General features: G+C 47.9%; 1 protein-coding gene across 1 annotated transcript in view; it reads right to left on the bottom strand.

The window, feature by feature from the left end:
• Nucleotides 1-7,256: 7,256 nt before the first annotated feature.
• RNMT (RNA guanine-7 methyltransferase) overlaps nucleotides 7,257-17,242 on the bottom strand; it is a 161,238-nt gene continuing 151,252 nt past the window's right edge. The window contains exon 11 of the mRNA XM_085605877.1: nucleotides 7,257-7,679. Within this exon, the coding sequence (XP_085462003.1) occupies nucleotides 7,642-7,679 (38 nt within the window). The 3' untranslated portion in view covers nucleotides 7,257-7,641. The remainder of the gene's footprint in view (nucleotides 7,680-17,242) is intronic.

Genomic DNA, 17,242 nt, shown 5'->3' with positions numbered 1-17,242 from the left:
GAGAGGTGCTGCCTGGTTTGCAGATAGGCTGATATTGCGGTCAAATGGACACGTATAGAGGTGTACGCCAGATTGCATCGATATAGGTGTAAGAGATAACAGATGATGTTTTGGATGGATGCGTCCAGCGGGTTGATGTCATTATTACCGCAATAAATGACGAACCTTTTCCATTTGGCTGCATAGCAAGCTCTGGTAGTGGGTCTCCTGGCCTCCTTGATGATGTCCATACAGTCAGGTGGCAGGTTGAGATAGCCAAACTCTAGGACTTCAGGAGCCAGATCGCCAGATTCAGCTGTTGCGGATCTGGGTGCTGAACCTCTCCATGGTTCTGCGTCAAATGCGCGGGTTTGATCCGCAGCCTTTGATGCGGCACCACGGAAAGTTCGAGGAAGGTGGTGTACCACGGCTGGCGTGCCCACGTGGGAGCAACTAGGACGAGTGTCAGGGAGTGTTGTCGGAGTTTGCGGGCCACTAGCGGTATCAATGGCGCTGGGGGAAAAGCGTACGCAAATCTGCCGGACCAGTTCATCCATATCGCATTGCCCTGCGACTGCGGATGTGGGAATCTGGCGGCGAAGCTTGGGCATTTTGCGTTTTCGCTTGTCGCGAATAGGTCTATCTCCGGATGACCCCACTGCTGAAAGTACGGTTGGAGTACTGATGGGTGTAACTCCCACTCGTGCATTTGGTGGCTGTGTCTGCTGAGCAGATCCGCCATCTGGTTGTCCTTGCCAGGGAGGTGTTCCGCCATGAGGAACATGTTCCTTTGAATGGCCCACTTCCACATGCTCTGAGCCAGATGAGACAACTGTGGAGAGTGTGTGCCTCCCTCTTTCTGTATGTAGTACATTGCGGTCATGTTGTCCGTCCGGATCAACACGACCTTGTTGCATAGATGTACTTTGAATGCCTTCATGGCTAGGAAGATTGCCATCAATTCCAGAAGGTTGATGTGCAACTTCTTTTGTTGTGTTGTCCATAGTCCTTGCACTGTGTAGTGGAGTACATGAGCTCCCCATCCCTGGAGAGACGCGTCCGCTGTCAGTACTATTTGTGGGACAGGCTCTTGGAACGGTCGGCCCTTGCAAAGGTTTTGTGGATTCCACCAATGCAGAGAGTTGTATGCCCGACCGCTCACCAACACTAGGTCCTTTAACTGTCCTTGAGCCTGATTCCACTGACGTGCTAGGCACTCCTGAAGTGGGCGCATATGTAATCTCGCGTGCGGGACTATGAAGATGCAGGAGGCCATCATGCCTATCAACTGCATAAACACTCGCGCTGGAAGTGAGTGATTGGGTTTGAATTTGGAGATCAGCAGTTGTATGCTGTTGATCCTCACTAAATTTGGCTGAGCTGTGGCCGCCAGAGTGTCTATAGTCGCACCTAGGTACTGTTGTACGTGTGCGGGCTGGAGATGGGACTTTGGATAATTCAGTGAGAATCCCAGACTGTGAAGAAGGTGAATGGTGCGGGACATGTGGCTTGCACATTGCTGGGCTGACTTCGCTTGAACGAGCCAGTCGTCTAGGTAGGGGTAGACGTGTATATGCTGCCTCCGTAGATGTGCTGCCACCGTAGCTAGGCACTTCGTGAAAACCCTGGGCGCTGTTGTCACGCCGAAGGGAAGGACTTTGAACTGATAGTGCTGCCCCTGAACAGTGAACCTGAGGTATTTTTTGTGTGAGGGGTGGATGGGTATGTGAAAGTACGCATCCTTGAGGTCCAGTGTGGCTAGGAAGTCTCCCTGCTTGAGAAGCGGAAGGACTTGCTGTAGAGTGAGCATATGAAAGTGCTCTGAAAGAATGTACTGGTTCAGGGGTCTCAGGTCCAATATAGGTCTGAGCGACCCGTCCTTTTTTGGAATTAAGAAGTAGAGGGAGTACACTCCCGCACCCTGCTCGTGGATGGGTACGACCTCTATAGCGCCTTTTAGAAGCATACTTTGCACTTTTTGCTGTAAGAGCGTTAAGTGCTCTGAGGACATAGGACGGCTTCTTGGTGGTATTGTGGGTGGAGTGGAGGTTAACTCCAGACAGTAACCGTATTTTATAATATCTTTGACCCACCTGTCCGTGGTGATGGAATTCCACGTGGACAGGAACCTTTGTAGCCTTCCCCCGACAGGTGTTACGTGGTCGGGAGGAAGGGAGAGGGCGTCACTGCTTGTTCTTGGGGGAGGACCTGGTGTTGCCGTAGCCGCGTCCTCTGCCCTTTGTGCTGGAGCCACGATATCCACCTCGGGTGTTTTTATCATAGGTGGTCTGTGTATTGCCTTTGTTATATGTTTGTTGTGACCCCTGTCCTCTACCTGCTCCCTTGTTTCCGGGGCGACGAAAGGAGCCGCTCCGAAAGGACTGAGTTTGTAGTGCGCCCATGGACTTTGCAGTGTCCGTATCCTTTTTTATCTTTTCGAGGGTGGTGTCAACCTCTGGCCCGAATAAATAGTCGGGGTTGACGGGCTGGTTCAGTATATTGTTTTGTACCTCAGGCTTGAATCCTGAGATCCGTAGCCAGGCATGTCGTCGCAACATGACGCTTGTGTTTATGGCTCTGGCAGCCGTGTCTGCAGCATCTAGTGCGCATTTGATGGAAGCGTTCGTTAGTAGCTGTCCTTCTCTGATGAGCATTTCTGCGCCTTCCTTGAACTGGTCAGGGAGATGTTGGAATATTTGCTCAAGTGTGTCATAGTGCGCTCTATCATAGCGAGCAAGGAGCGCCTGAGTGTTGGCTATGCGCCATATGTTGGCAGCTTGGGCGGCAACTCGCTTGCCAGAGGTTTCTAACACCTTGGACTCTTTGTCCGGGGGAGGAGCGTCACCTGTTGTTTGCGAGTGTGCCCTCTTGCGTGCATTCGCTACGACGATGGAGTCGAGTGGTAATTGTCCTCTGATGTAAGTAGGATCCCCAGGTGCTGATCTGTATTTTTTATCAATCCTGGGGTTTATCACTCGTGCCCTGGTGGGTTCTTTGAAAATGTCCTTGGCTGGTTTGAGGACCCCCTTCAACATTGGCAGAGTCTTTACATGTCTTTCTGAGGATGCAAAGGTGTCCATTAGAAAGTCATCTTCGATGGTATCAGAGTGAAGCTGCACCCCATGGTTATTGGCAGCACGTTCGATAAGAGCATTGAACGCCGCAGTATCCTCCGTAGGAGATGTCTTTGCCCCATAGAGTTGTGGATCCTGTGCATCGAGAGGTGCACTGGGGTCTGCAGGGTCGCCCCAAGTTTGATCAGGGTCCTGCTGGTCATCAGGGTCCGTGTCTACATGGTAGGGGACTTGGTCAGCCATGTAGTCCTCCAATGCGTCTGTATCGGAGCGTGTGGGGGAGAACCGGTGTGGATCCTGGTAGGATGAATGGAAGGGTTCATAAAGGAGAGGTTCCGATTCTGCAGGCAACTTCCTTTTTAGTGGGATCCTGAAAGGGTCCAATGGCGGCTCCGAAGTTATCCTTCGGTCCTGGAGAATCATCCTGCCAGTGCCGGCGTCGATGATACGTGCCGGAGACGTCTCAGCAGGTGTGACCGTAGGTTGGGTGACCCGTGTCCTGAGTTGGAACATTTTTGGGATTGTTGACGGAGGCAAACCGAAGGTAATGTTGGTCGGCACCGAAGAGGCTGCGGGAGCTCCGACCGAACCGGAGCCCGACGTGTCCTGGAGGACAGGTGTGGTTTTGCTGCCTTGCGTCACACCAGGTCGTACTTGGGGCGCCTTCGAGGCTTTGGCACCGGCCAGGCTCGTAGAGGCGGCCGTAGATTTTTTCGGTGCCGGCGGGTCATCGAGTCGGGGTGAAGAGATCACCGTCGAAGTCTTCGATACCTGAGGCTTAGGTGTCGTCGAGGGAGCGATGTGAGACACAGCAGGCGGTACGGCCCTTGGTGTCGTCGGTGCCGGTAGCCGAGCAGGTTTGTCGGTGCCGATGGCTTTTTTCCGTTTGTCGACTCCAACGTCGCCCGCTTCAAGTTCGGCACCGAAGTCCCTCTTGGTGCGGTCGGTGCCGACGCGGTGCGCTGGCGTCGAAGGCCTCGATCCGACCAGCGCTACTTTCAGTTTCGGTTTCGGTGGAACCTGAGCAGCTTTCGGTTTTGTGGTAGGGAAACCAGCCTGTTTATGTAGTAATGGCTGCCGCTGAACGTCCGAGGCCGGGCCCGAGGGCGGGGCCGAAGAACTGCGGGATGGGTCTCGGGTAAGGCCCGAAGGCGATCCCTCGACCGGAGCCATAGGCTGTGGCACTGGTGTTTGAACGGTTTGAACAGGTAGGCCTTGTTCATCATTGGAGCTACTTTCTTCGGCCCCGAAGGCCTCCTCGTCGTCTCCTACCTCGGTGTCGTCTTCACCTCTGTGGAAGAGTGACTCGTCTTCCTCGTCCGATCCGGGTTCGTGTTCGGAAACGGGACTGGAGGGCAAGACTTCCAATTCCTCGACGTCTTCGGCCTCGCCGAAGATGTCTGTTGGGGCCGGTGCCGCGTGCTGCGCCTCGAGTCTCGCCGCTCGTCGATTCCGCAGAGTCTTCTTCGAGCGGAACCGGGCACAGGCCATGCATGTTGATTCGTCGTGGTCCGGCGAAAGGCATTTGTTGCACACCGGATGGACGTCGATGTGTGGGTACTTCGCATTGCATACCGGACACCTTTTGAATGGCGTCCTGGATTCCATCGTCGAAGTAGTCGATGGACAGGTAAATGCGAAAGCAGTCGGTGCTGAAAGTTAGTAAACTAACGAATTCTATCGAAACCCGATCGATAAACAGTACCGACGCGAACTAAAGGCCTTTTGGCCTCGAAAAAATATTTTCCTAACTTGAGCTAAGATAGCACATCCGAACCCAATGGCGGAAAAAAACAATCTGAGGATGGAGAGGATGCCCATGCGCACTGTAGTCCAGGGGAGGAGTCACCTATCCAAGGATACTTCGAAGACTCTTCCAGGACAACAACGTGCAAACATCCGGACCCAACACTAGGCGGCGATCTATGCACAGATATGAATTCAGCAGCCCACATGCCTCGAACATGAAGTTATGCGAGTCTCATGTTGTTGAGGTTTAAAAACGTAATAAAAAAAAATAAAAAAACGGCACACAAAAAAACTTTGCAGCATGGCCTCCTTAAAGGTTTCAGTCTGCTGTAGGGGTCAGCTATGGCCCGGGGAACTTGGGACATGTCAGGACTAACTGAGGCATTTGCTACATGGCCGGCACCCTTAAAGAAGTGTGGCTCAGACCTTAAAGCCCTTGCAACCTGTCTTTGGAACTAAATGGATGGGATATAGGGCAGTCCTGCTTCACTTTCTTGTGCTTGGACTTTAACTTACCTGAAGATTGAGCACAAAGTGGAATGGTTACAGTAACGGGCTTGTGAGTGGGACTGGGACCAAGACCTAGCCTGCTGCTTGGAACAGGACCCGTAGGAACACCACAACTACTATGTATGCTCGGCAATGTACAGCTTCATCCCTGGTCGTGAATCACCTTCAGGTGCATTGGCCATATGACTTGTGGTCATGACCGAAGCCCAGGCATACAATGAGGGCAGGGAAGATTGGTTCATGAGCAACATCTACTTGCACAGTTTAGACATTGCTTAAAGCCAGTCATTTTCAGAGGGCACACATTCTCTGCTTGTTCCACAAATAATTTAAAACACTTCTGATAAACCCATAAGTGACTTTTTTAACTAGGAAAAAAGTAGACCAAATATATCTTCAGATAAGCAACATTTATTATTCCCTCTTGAGGTAAGTGTTGCTGTAACCTTGCACGTGGGTTACAATATTCAGCCCACATGAATTTAATGAGGATCCCATGTTGTTGAAGCTGTACAGCAGGTCAAAACTTGCAGCCTACCCTAATTTGTAACTTCTAAAAACCAATAGATATTTCATAAAGAGCAAAAGGAAGGGTGGAGGAAGTAAAGGCACAGGAAGAACTAACACTGGGAAAACCAGATTTTGTGTCTGTCAAGGTACAGGCCTTGGCAATGCTTTTGCCGACTGCACATATGTGCAAAGACACATGCTCATGCTGTCAATGAATTGGCCCTGGCAATTCTTCGCCGACTGCACACATGTGCAAAGACACCATGCACATGCATAGATAGCAATCTTGAAATGGATTGTGTATTAAACAGAACTTGTTCTAAAACTGAGGCAGATATGCATGCCTGCATCATGGCCCATGTCATGAGGAGTCTGTGCGCGCCATGACAAAGGATGCTGTTTTTAATTTACCGATCTAATGATGGAAAGCCATCTTAAAATGGAAAATTAAAATGTACAAAAAAACCATAAAATTGCGCATTAAGCTCGAAAATGAATGCAAGCGGCCCACCAGCACATAGCACCCTCAGGCAGGGTCCTAAAAAACAGAACTCAATAATACATTCAACGTACAACAAGAGCAGGCCGTATTGAGGTGAAGGTAAGGAGGGGCAGAATGAAGAAACCGTGGGGAGAGGAACCTGGAGAACAGACAGAGCTAAGATACTTAAGCCCTCCAACGGAATGCTAAAAGTAAAATAAAACAACAATGGGGAAAGCCAACAGGCCTGGGTGTGATATGCCAACCCTTGCAGGGTTCGCATATTACAGTGAGACACAGAGGATGGAGCCAGTATGAGCAGACAGAGGGCTACAGTTGTAAAGAAGTCACTCTTGCAGTTTAATGCAAGCACTAGAGTGGAGGCAGAAAAATGCACTCAAACAGCCAAAATTAACATTAAATTTGAGATGAATACTGCACTGGGCTGAGTCAAGACATGATTGACAAAGTCTCAAACCAATGGCTGAAAGAGGCAGGATTAAGAAAGCAAAGCACTAGAGCAGCAGTGACTTAAAGCACAATGTTTTGTTAACTATTGTAAAAATAAATAACCCACTATTTAACGAATGCTCAACTTGGCCACCTATGATGAGCAAAATATCAAATTACCCTTGAAGCATTTGGACTCTCGAATATCAGAAAATCCAGCAATTGAAAAACAATAGTACATGTACATTCTAATTAGATGGAATAAATAAAAGGAAGAATAATTTGAAATATGTCTGAATATCGGTGAAATGTATGCTGACTCAAGATTCCACCGAAACCAAACTCAAATGGATTGTGTTTTGCCGGGGGAGGGGGGAGTTGGAAGGTACGATGGAATACAATCTGCATGCACTTTTAAAACATCCATTTTTAGTAACCTTAGAACAATGCTCTGAACTTATTTGATCCCAAGCACACACGACAACAGTAAAGGGCACCACATGGTCAGTTAACATTTATTAACAGGGGCTTTAGTTCAAGTGATCTTTCAGCAGGGAAACGTGTATGAAAACAAACGACATTCTACAAAGCATTTCTGGAAACATGCCATTGTCACTTAAAAAAATAGGCTTAAAAATCCCCAACGTCAGTCTTGGTCTCAGTCTTTTTACACACAGAAAAGTCCATCTGTCACAGACAGGAAACTGGAAAGTGAATCCTTGACATTCAGCAGCACACCACAACTTTCTTTGCAGTGTCCTGCACACAACAGTAGTAATAACAAAAATGCTTTTAAAGAAAACATTAAGATAGATGCAACTCATTTTGGATCGCTTGAAAACTTGCAAAGAGGATTTCAGTCTGCTCCAACACAAGTATGGTTTAGCATCATAACTGCTTTTCGAATGCAAAAACCAAATAGATACCTGCAAAAACACGAAATACAGGATTATATTAATACACTGACTTCAAGATACTGGCAAAGTAAAATCCGAATGGTAGCAATGTCTAAATTAACACACACTTTGTTAACTTGCCCAGATTACTAAAAAATGTCCTTTCTGATAAACATTCCTGGGAGAACAAAAACTACTGCTAAACTAATGCGTGTGCTTATAAAACATTAAAATAACTTTATGTCGTTAAAACTGGCAAAAAATATGCATATGGTAGTTTTCGTGCTTCGAACCAGAAATGCATTACATCCATTAAAGGAGTGTAGGCTGGGAATAAGTTCGACATGGTATATACTACTTGGAAACAATAATAAAATACCTCTACTCTCAAACTTGGATAGCCATATATGATTTAGAGTCAGCTGTACTCAGAGCAGAGGCATGTAGGGGATGGTAAGGAAGGACAGAGTCGATTCAAATTAAACGTTATGAGTTGGACGTTTTAAGTCAAACTCAATTTTCATGCAGGGTTTTAGGAATATTGTGGAGGGTTTTTGAGACGGCATGCAATCCTGTAAAAAGAATTTACATTATTTGCACCTGTTGCAATCTCACTGTGAGCCAAAAGAACACCACAGCGCGCGCACACACCACCATCGCCCATTGGCACATATTAAATAAATAGATTTTGTTTTCCCGCAGAATCCGATGGAAGGAAAACACAAAATAAAATGATGTACTTTAAATGTTTGTGCTAGAGATGGGCCTCCCGTTTCCCTGTGATGATCTGGGAGGGATGAAGGAGAAGAGCCTGTTGAGTGGCTATTTGTATAGAAGGCTTCTCGGGCAGGTAGCACTGGGTCTGTATGAAAGAGTGCAGTGTACAACTGGGATGTGATACTGTGCTACTTTGGGGCATGGCTAGGGTAGAGCCACGTGTGTCCATGACACCATGCACTTCTGTGTAAATGGAAGGAGATAGTGGTCTGGAGATGTATATGAAATATGGCAGTGTGTTCATTATTTGTGATGGTAAAGGACTGTGTGCGTAGTTTGTATATGAAAAGTAGTGATCTGCTTTTGTGATATAAAAGGAATGTGCACTTCAAGTGTATATGAATGGGAGCTTTTTGCTGCATGTGTTAAACCAGAGAGCTAAGTGCTGCATTATGCAAATTGTAGCATGCTGCGTAGGAGGAAGGGAGTGCTGGTCTATCGAAGGGAGCAGGGTGCTGCATGTGTACAAAATAATTCTACTGCATTTGTGTAAAAATGGAACAGTGTAATTCATGTGTACAAGCTATATAGATCTATTGCGAACCCAAGCATGCTTGTCTCAATGTAAGAAATAATTGTGCAGAATGTGCACATGGAAGTCATTAGTATGCTACATGACCCAAGGATGGTATGCGCTTCACTGATGTGTGGTAAGGGACAATGTGTGCTACAAATATACTTTAGGGGCAGAAGCGAGTTGCTTGTGTAGAAGTACTAAGCTGCATGTGTAGACTGAAAGAAATGGAGTGCTGCCTTTGTACTTTAGAGGATTTTCTGTACAGGATGTGTTCCTGCCCCTCCCCCCAAAGAAGCTTTACAATGCTGGCATGAAAGACCAGATTATGCAACAAGTTATCTACATTGTACAGCAAACAAATCCAAATTATACAGCACGTGCGCCAAATGTGGTAAATCCATAAATATCCAGTAAACGCTGTAGCTACCGAGTTTTATAAATATATGGACCATCAACACTGCCCAGTGTACAAGAACAATTTATTTAAAAAAATTAAAAACGAAATATCCCAATTCTAATCAGTGCTCATTATGAGCTGCAATTCGAAGTAAACAGCTTTTTCAAGCTTGCTGTTGAAAAAAGCTATATATCGGGAAACACTTTCCTATATTGCTATCTTTTATTTCTAGTGACATTTACAAACCACTTAGCCATCGGCATCGTGGTTTAAGTCGTCACCAGAAGCCAATGATGGCAATATTGGACCATATTACAGTTACCCATTATATAAATGGCCACTGGGTAGTTCTAGTTAGGCCAGCGCTTCCAAAAGAAATGTGGTTTTTGTGTTGCTAATAACTTTGGTACCGTTTGACAGATCTGCATTCAACTTTTCACAAAAAGTGCTCGTTTTTGCCCAATGGTGCTTGGATGATTATGGGATGATCCGTCAAGTGGTGGCCAACAAAAGAGAGGGGTCCCAAAACATAAAATATCCACGCATTTTCCATAGACGTAGGAAGCGCTACAGCAAAAACTGCTGAACAGAATTACACCAAATCTGTCAGGAAACTAGATCTTGGTCAGGTGGATTGTGGGTTTTGCGATTTGGTGTAAATCTATTTAGTAATGTTTGAGAAATTAAGGTTTAAAAATATTTGTAGATCTAGATGGTCGAGTCTACAAGATTCTCCAGAGGGTCGCGGGAGCGGCAATTTAAACAAGCATTGGCATAGCCAATAGGTCTCGCCTTTGGGACCTTATAAGCATTTAATTATGCAGCACAATATCCTTGGTGCACCATCAACTGTTGCATGGTTAAACACTTATAATGTCCCAAAGGCGAGACCTATTGGCTATGCCAATGCTTGTTTAGTTAACCTACACTAAATTGTTATGCGTTTGTTAACTGAAAGTCAAGAAGGGACTTGTATGTAAGTAAAGAGGATGTATTTCATGTTCAGTCATACCAACTGTGATCTACACGCTAAATAAAAATATATAGGATTATACTCTACATATGTAAATATTGTTGGCCATCTGGATCATGTAAACGTTTAGAGGAATGAAATGTAAAGTGAATAACAGAGGCACTTACTAGTTCTAGACAGCGCCAGACTAATCCTGAAACCTCTCAAATGTATAGATGTATTCCTAGAGAAAATTAATTACAACCTATATCCCTTTTTCTGGGCGAGGCCAATTTCAAGCAGGGGTTCACTCTCAAATAAACTGTCAGGCATCTGGAGGCTGAAGAAGGCTACACTGTTCGAAAAATGATACCCAAGTCCTATAGCTTCACTAAATGCTGTATACCGGATTTACAAAAATGTTGCTGTGAGGTGGTGTGACTTACTGTTACAGTGCACTGTGGTTACCCCTGAATCCTATGAGAAGTTCAGAAGTACTCCCGGTTTACTCCTGATAAGTAGAGGTAAGCCTGGGGTACTACATGGGTAGGTCGCAGCAATCGCTTTGTGAATTGTGCCCTACATGCTTACTGAAAATTCTGCCAAACTGTTTTAAGCCATGTGATGGTGCTGGTGTAAATACAAATATGTAATTATAGAGAACTTTATAACTAGGCATGTAGGTCTGTATGGAAAAAAATGCAATTAAGTACAGAACTTAATAATTGCCACAAGGTTTTAGATCTTTATCTCGCTCGTGTTCGCAAGGACATTTAGGAAAATCCTTTTCATTTTTAAGCATTTCCAGTTGATGAGTAACACCATCATTGTGCCGTTCAGGACTGAGATAAACTTCACACCACTCAGTGCAGTCTGTGTAATACAGCCCAATGTTTCACAGCAATGTGATTGTTGCCTTGGTTACTCATGGCCTTAAGGATATAATGTATATTGATTTCTTATTTCTGGATAATGTATTTTTTAGCAAATGTGTAATAACAAAGTGTTTTATATACCACTTCATCCGTTTCTAAGCGATGTTAGCACATACTCCTATTATCGATTTTAATTACAGGCACCTTCACTTTGTAGCTAGGCAGATGAGTCAACCCTTATGTCCAGGCAGCGAGCTGCGCTGATCTCCCAGCAAAAATACAAGAGGAACTCATTCCTTTGAAAAATATGTAGAAACATTTAATGATTCATCTATAAAAAAAAAAAAAACAGAGTCGGAATTCCTCTTTGAAAAGGAAACATTCCTCTTGAAAATAGCAGAGGAGCCAAGCCACTAAAGAGGAAGAAACGTGCTTAAAAAAAAAACCTCTTTTCCTTAAAAATAGTCTTTTTAAAAAATGCCGGCGCAATGCCTCTTAAAATAGCGGGGGCATACCTCGTGTCCATTTAAGGTCCAAATTATACTCCTCACGCAAATCTGTACCTTTGGGGAGCCCATATCAGCTTTGAGAGTGTAGCGATTTCCTTCAAAGCTGAGTGAAGGCGCTGGCTGTGTGTGCGCGTCCTGTCCGGGGGGCACTGATGCATCTGTGTGTCTGTGAGGCAAGGGACAGCAACAGACAAGTACGAGAACTCTTCTAACTCACCCCTAGGATGACAGTTCAGGGGACTCCTGCTGCTGTGTGTGTGTGTAACGTAAGAGGCGCCCAGGCAGACTAACGCAGCGAAGTGTAAGTCTGGCAGGGCCCGGTGGCAGCTGACGCTGAGTGAGTAATGTCATGAATGACGCCGGGTGTGCAGTGCAGTGAGATGGGCTTACGATGCCGAAGCTCTTCTTGCAGTGATTGGAGGTTAGGAGGCAGTGTTGCTTCTTACGGTGCTTTTCGCTCTCTTCAAAGGTTATCTGTACTTCAAAAGCCGCACAAGAGTGGTAGACTGAACTTTAAGTATAAGAATTGTACTTACTCTTCCGTGGCATTGAGCTCACACCCTCGAATGGTCTTCGGTAGTTTTGTTTCCTGTAGAATTCTATTTCCTGCTTAAAACAAGCATTGGCCGCGCGCACGTGAGCGGCCGCGAGACGAGATATGTGGTGGGGGAGGGGGAGAAGCGAGAGTTGTGTGCGCGCGGGCAAAAAGGAAGTTAACCGCGGGGCCAAAGTGATCGCAGGGGAAGAATGCTACCGCCGGCCACAGTTTGCCGTGCATGTGCAGCAGTAATCACGCCATATGGCGCCTCTGCTCAAGCGCGCGCCCGCGCACATGCACTGCAAGCTGTGGCCGGCGGTAGCATTTTTTGAAGCCTTTAAAGTCTCGCCAGACCAGCGCAAGGTCAGGCGAGACCTAAAAACGGGTATTTTGATTAGCCCAGGGAGCCCTTTTTAGGTCTCGCCTGAGCCAGCGCTTTAGCGCTGCTCTCGCGAGAACTTTTGTAAAAGGGGGATCTGGAAGTGCAAACCAGTGCTTTCAGGCAGCCAACTACAGTGCATGTGCACCGGGCGCACGAACCATTTGGCAGCCTGCGTGATCATTTCGCGGCCGCTTTGATGTTCTCAGTGAGCCGCGCGGCCACTGAGAACATCAAAGCGGCCGTGAAATTATTACTTTCACTTTGCGTGCGTTCTTTCGTTGTTCTGCCGTGGCTGCCTGGTGAGCACTTGTTTTCCCCTTCCAGGCAACAGGCACTCCATGACATTTGCTACACTCCAATCTCGCAAAACTCACTTCCTGCTGCCAGCATGCTCTTTCTCCCACGTATGTTTTCTCCCCAGATGCACATACACTTCATTATGTATAATCATGTAATATAGTTTATCATTTCAGCTGCCCCAAAGAGAAAAAATGATTTAAAGTTATGTTGGGGTTCTCATTTCAATTGATGCCGCATCGTTGCAGCTAGTGCAGACTTCCGTGATATGTCTGCCTCTTGGAGTGTGTACACACACTGAGTTCCCCTCACATGTGTGTCTCCTCTTACTGCGCATGAACGGGTGATTGATTCCTTGCAGCCTTCAGGACTCCCCGCTGTCGCAAATCCATCTCCGCTCTTCGCACTTCATACAGCCCCTGCATCATTGACTTTCTGCCAGCCATCTTGCTGCCAGTGCACGCGCTGACATTTAATGATCTTTAGACGCAGAAATGTCACATTTATCACTCTTATCAGTTGTGACAGAGCTAAATTCAAATGCAAACATGGAATGGCGACTGAATCTACTCCAGACAGCAATACGCTTTTGAGTGACATCCGCCAAGCTGGTCTGGCAGAAGGGGGACAAAGAACAGCTGCTTAAGGGGGGTGCACGAGTGAAAAGAGCGCAGTTTGAGTCCATATTTGTTTCACGAGTTACCGATAGCGACCATAAAAAACCCACACCTAACATAAATGATTAGTGCCGATAAGTTCAGATATTTCAGACTGCAGTTAAGCGACCCGCAAAAGAGCGATTGTCTATCGGACATAGCTAAAACTTACTGGTGATTTTGGATTTAACCTGACAAAAATAATTGTACCAGCTTTAGAACAAGCATTTGCAATGCAATAGTTCTCGCATTTACGCGGGTTTGAGCTATTGGCATTGTAAATGACAATGCCTTAGATTTATGTTTCAAAAACCAAAACATAAATAAAAGGCATTGTCATTTACAATGCCAATAGCTCAAACTCGTGTAAATGTGAGACCTATTGCATTGCAAATGCTTGTTCTCTAGAGCCATCCTGTGCCTTGTCCTGAATTTAAAACACAAATAATGATATAAGGAGGTCCCATGGTGGCGGGGGGTAATTCAGAGTGTCCCCTACCCCCCGCACCAAAATTGGGGACGGTGGGAGGGGGAAATCAAACTTTTTGCCACAATCCTGCGGGACTTGCGCTCAGTCAGATTCTCTCCCTCCCACCTCCAACAAAATGGCAGACCAGGGCTGCATTCTTTAGTTAAGGGAAGGGGGCGTACGGACTCCCCCCTCCCCGAACCATATTCAGCCCCACCCAGCCTAATATATTTAATCAGGGGAGGGGACACCCCCCTCCCTGAGCCTTTAATGGGTCCCCAGGACCCAATGAGGCTTGGGGAGGAGCCACACCTCCCCTTCCCCTTAAATATATACGGCTCGAAAGGATGAGGTCCCTACTGACACCACCCACTCGATATATATTTTAGCCTCAGGGAGAGGGGACCCTTCTCGTTTTTATTGTATTTAGACCCAAGGGATAGGGTCCCTGGGGCCTTTTAATGCTTGGGGAGGGGGGCCGCACAGCCCCCTCCACTTTTTATTGGAACTGGCCCCAGGGGATGGAGTCCACGGTGCCAATTAAAGATCGGGGAGGGGGCTGCATGCCTCCTTCCCTTATTATATATGTTTTTGTCCAAGGGGATGGGGCCCTGGGGCCCGAAGGGCAACCCTATGCTGCCCACGCCAAAGGCTGTGCGCAGTGTGAGGTTTGCAGCCTGCTGGGGGTTTGGCCACAGGGCCTGGCGGCAGGCCATGCGCTGTGGGCAATTACCTGCTGTACATGGCCAAAGGCTGTGTACAGCGTGGGGCCGGCTGCCTGCGGGGAAGTTGAAAGCAGGGTCTGGCTGCAACCCAGGGTCTGGCTGCAACACAGGCCCCGCCACTAACCCCACGCCACGCACGACCAAAGGCCGTGCGCAGTGTAGGGCAGGCAGCCTGCAGGGGTTGGACGCCTATAGCCAACTCCACAGCAACAAAAGGCTGCATGCAGAATTGGGTTGGCTGTCTCCAAGTGGGTTGGGCCCTGTCGCCAACTCACTGCTGTGCATGGCCTTAGTAGGGGGGGGGGGGGTTGGCTTTTCATATGGTGATAAATATTACACACAAAAAACACAAAGGCTAAGGTAATGTTATAGTTGGGTGTGATGAAATTATCTTTTATTTTTTTTTTAAAGATTCAAAATTCACAGTTAGGTGAATAGGTCAGTGACAACCAACAGTCAGTATGCACAACAGTGGACAAGCCACTCCCCCCCTGCCCTCGAGCAGGACGGGCCACTCTCCCTTTTTTCTCTATGTAGAGAAAATGGCCCGCCTGTAGGGCGCTCTCCGACGTGGGCCACCAATCACAACGCTGCCATTGCATCGTCGTGATTGGTGGAGGGGAGGGAGGCTGGCTTTCCTCATGACGAAAAGGCAGGACGGCGGGAGTCGGAGTTTGTCTGATTCTGAAGCTGAGCAGCTGTACGGTAAATGGCGAATGTGGCTGAAAGTAGCCACAGACGGGGAGGGGGTGTCGGGATTTGTCTAAATTAAGAAGGAAAGTGTAAACTCGAACAAACTTAAACCCTTGTTTAGTTGGGGCCCATAGCGCCAAGAGAGCACATTCCGGGCGCGTGTTTCGCTCTTCAAAATTCCAAATGGAACAGAGGCTTTTAAAAGTGACACCGAGAGACTGTGGGGTGGTGATGGGGTTAGCTGGTTAGGACGGAGGCGAGCGAGGCTGTGGTCTGGAAATGGTGATGAGATATTTTGGTGGTATTAAGAGGGGCTGTGGCGTAAAGCAAACGTTGCACCCATTGTTAACTATGATGAGGGGCCCCCCCCAGAGTCTTCCATTTCTCACAATATTAATTGGCCGTGTGATGCGTTGGTAGGCTCTTAATGTTTGCCCCTTCCTCAGCCGGCCCTATGCCCGTGCTGCAGGGGCCTGATTTAACCTCCTAGGCTGTCGCTATGTGGGGGGGGGGGGGGGGGGGTCGGGAGCGTGATGCGTGTCTGTGGATATGGTGAGGGAGGCCCTGTTGATGGGGTCGGTGAGAGGCCCAGTCGTTAATTTGAGACTTTTGATCAATCGTTATAAGTATTGCATGAGATGGCGCCGGCGCAGGCCGTGGGTGGGGAGGGTGCAAGTTGAGGTGCGTAGAGGCTCTGAGGGGGGGGGGGTGCTGTTGAGGTGGCTGGGGTTAGGAGATGACGAGAGCCGCATTAGTGGAAAGTGGGAGCGGTGGATTTGGAGCAGGGGCACGGTTTGGAGAAGAGGTGGTGGGATGCGGGAGAGGATCAAAGGGGGAGGTTAGTAGGAATTAAGAGAAGAGGTCGGGTGTTGCGGTGGGGAGAGTATGGCAGAGGTAATGGGTAACATATTGAGAGCACCTAGAAGCAGTGGTTAGGAAAGGTGATGGCAGAAGAGCAAAGCAATAGCCATGTGACGGAGCTGGGTTGTGATGGAGGGACAAGCTAGGAAGAGATGGAGTCTGTGAGGGGAGAAGTCGGGGTTGTGGTTGGAGAGGCAGGTGATGGAGAACGGAGGGCAGCTGCAGGAAGAGAGTCAGAGCGGCACGATCTGGGGGGTGATATTCTAGGAGTCGGATGCATTGGGATTCCAACCTGTGACGCTTGCTGCTATGGCGCAGTGTCGGCTTAGAGCTGGGGTGCATGTCTGAGACACTTTGCGCACAGCCGGGCTGGGTGGGTGCCCGCCATAAAGCTGGCAAGGGGGACCAGGGGACACCTGCTGCACGTGGGCGTCTGGTGTACAGCAGGTTGCCTGACACACTAGTGCACAGCTGGGATGGGTGGGTGTCTGTCGTAACACAGCCTGGCACACTGTTGCACAGCTGAAGTGATTGGGCGTCTCATGTACAGCAGGCTGCTTGAATCACATCTGACCTGGGGTGTGACTGTGTGTGTGTGCCTGGTGTAGTGCTGGGTACATAGCAGTGTGGCTGGTGCAGAGCCAGTGTCCGTGAGAGCCCTGTTTCCCAGTATTCTTTTACAGTTTTGAGGTCTCTGAATGTGTGTGAGGACATATCGCCGCCAGGCAGGCTCTGAGGGGGCTTCTCCCTCGTTGGCATGTAGGGACAGCCAGGTGCTGATTTGCTGCAGGGTGGGTCTCAAGGCGAGTACCTCAGCGCTGAATAGCGGGGTGGATCCCAACGCTGGAGGGCGCAAGACTGTACCTGCCTCACAAACCTCTGTAAAAACAGTGTCTTTCGTCACAATTAACTGACTAAAATGTGCTTTGAAAATGAAAGCAGCTC

The sequence above is a fragment of the Triturus cristatus genome, chromosome 5_1, assembly GCF_964204655.1.
Source record: "Triturus cristatus chromosome 5_1, aTriCri1.1, whole genome shotgun sequence".
Classification (NCBI taxonomy): Eukaryota; Metazoa; Chordata; class Amphibia; order Caudata; family Salamandridae; genus Triturus; species Triturus cristatus.
This window is presented reverse-complemented; position numbering and strand designations above follow the sequence as displayed.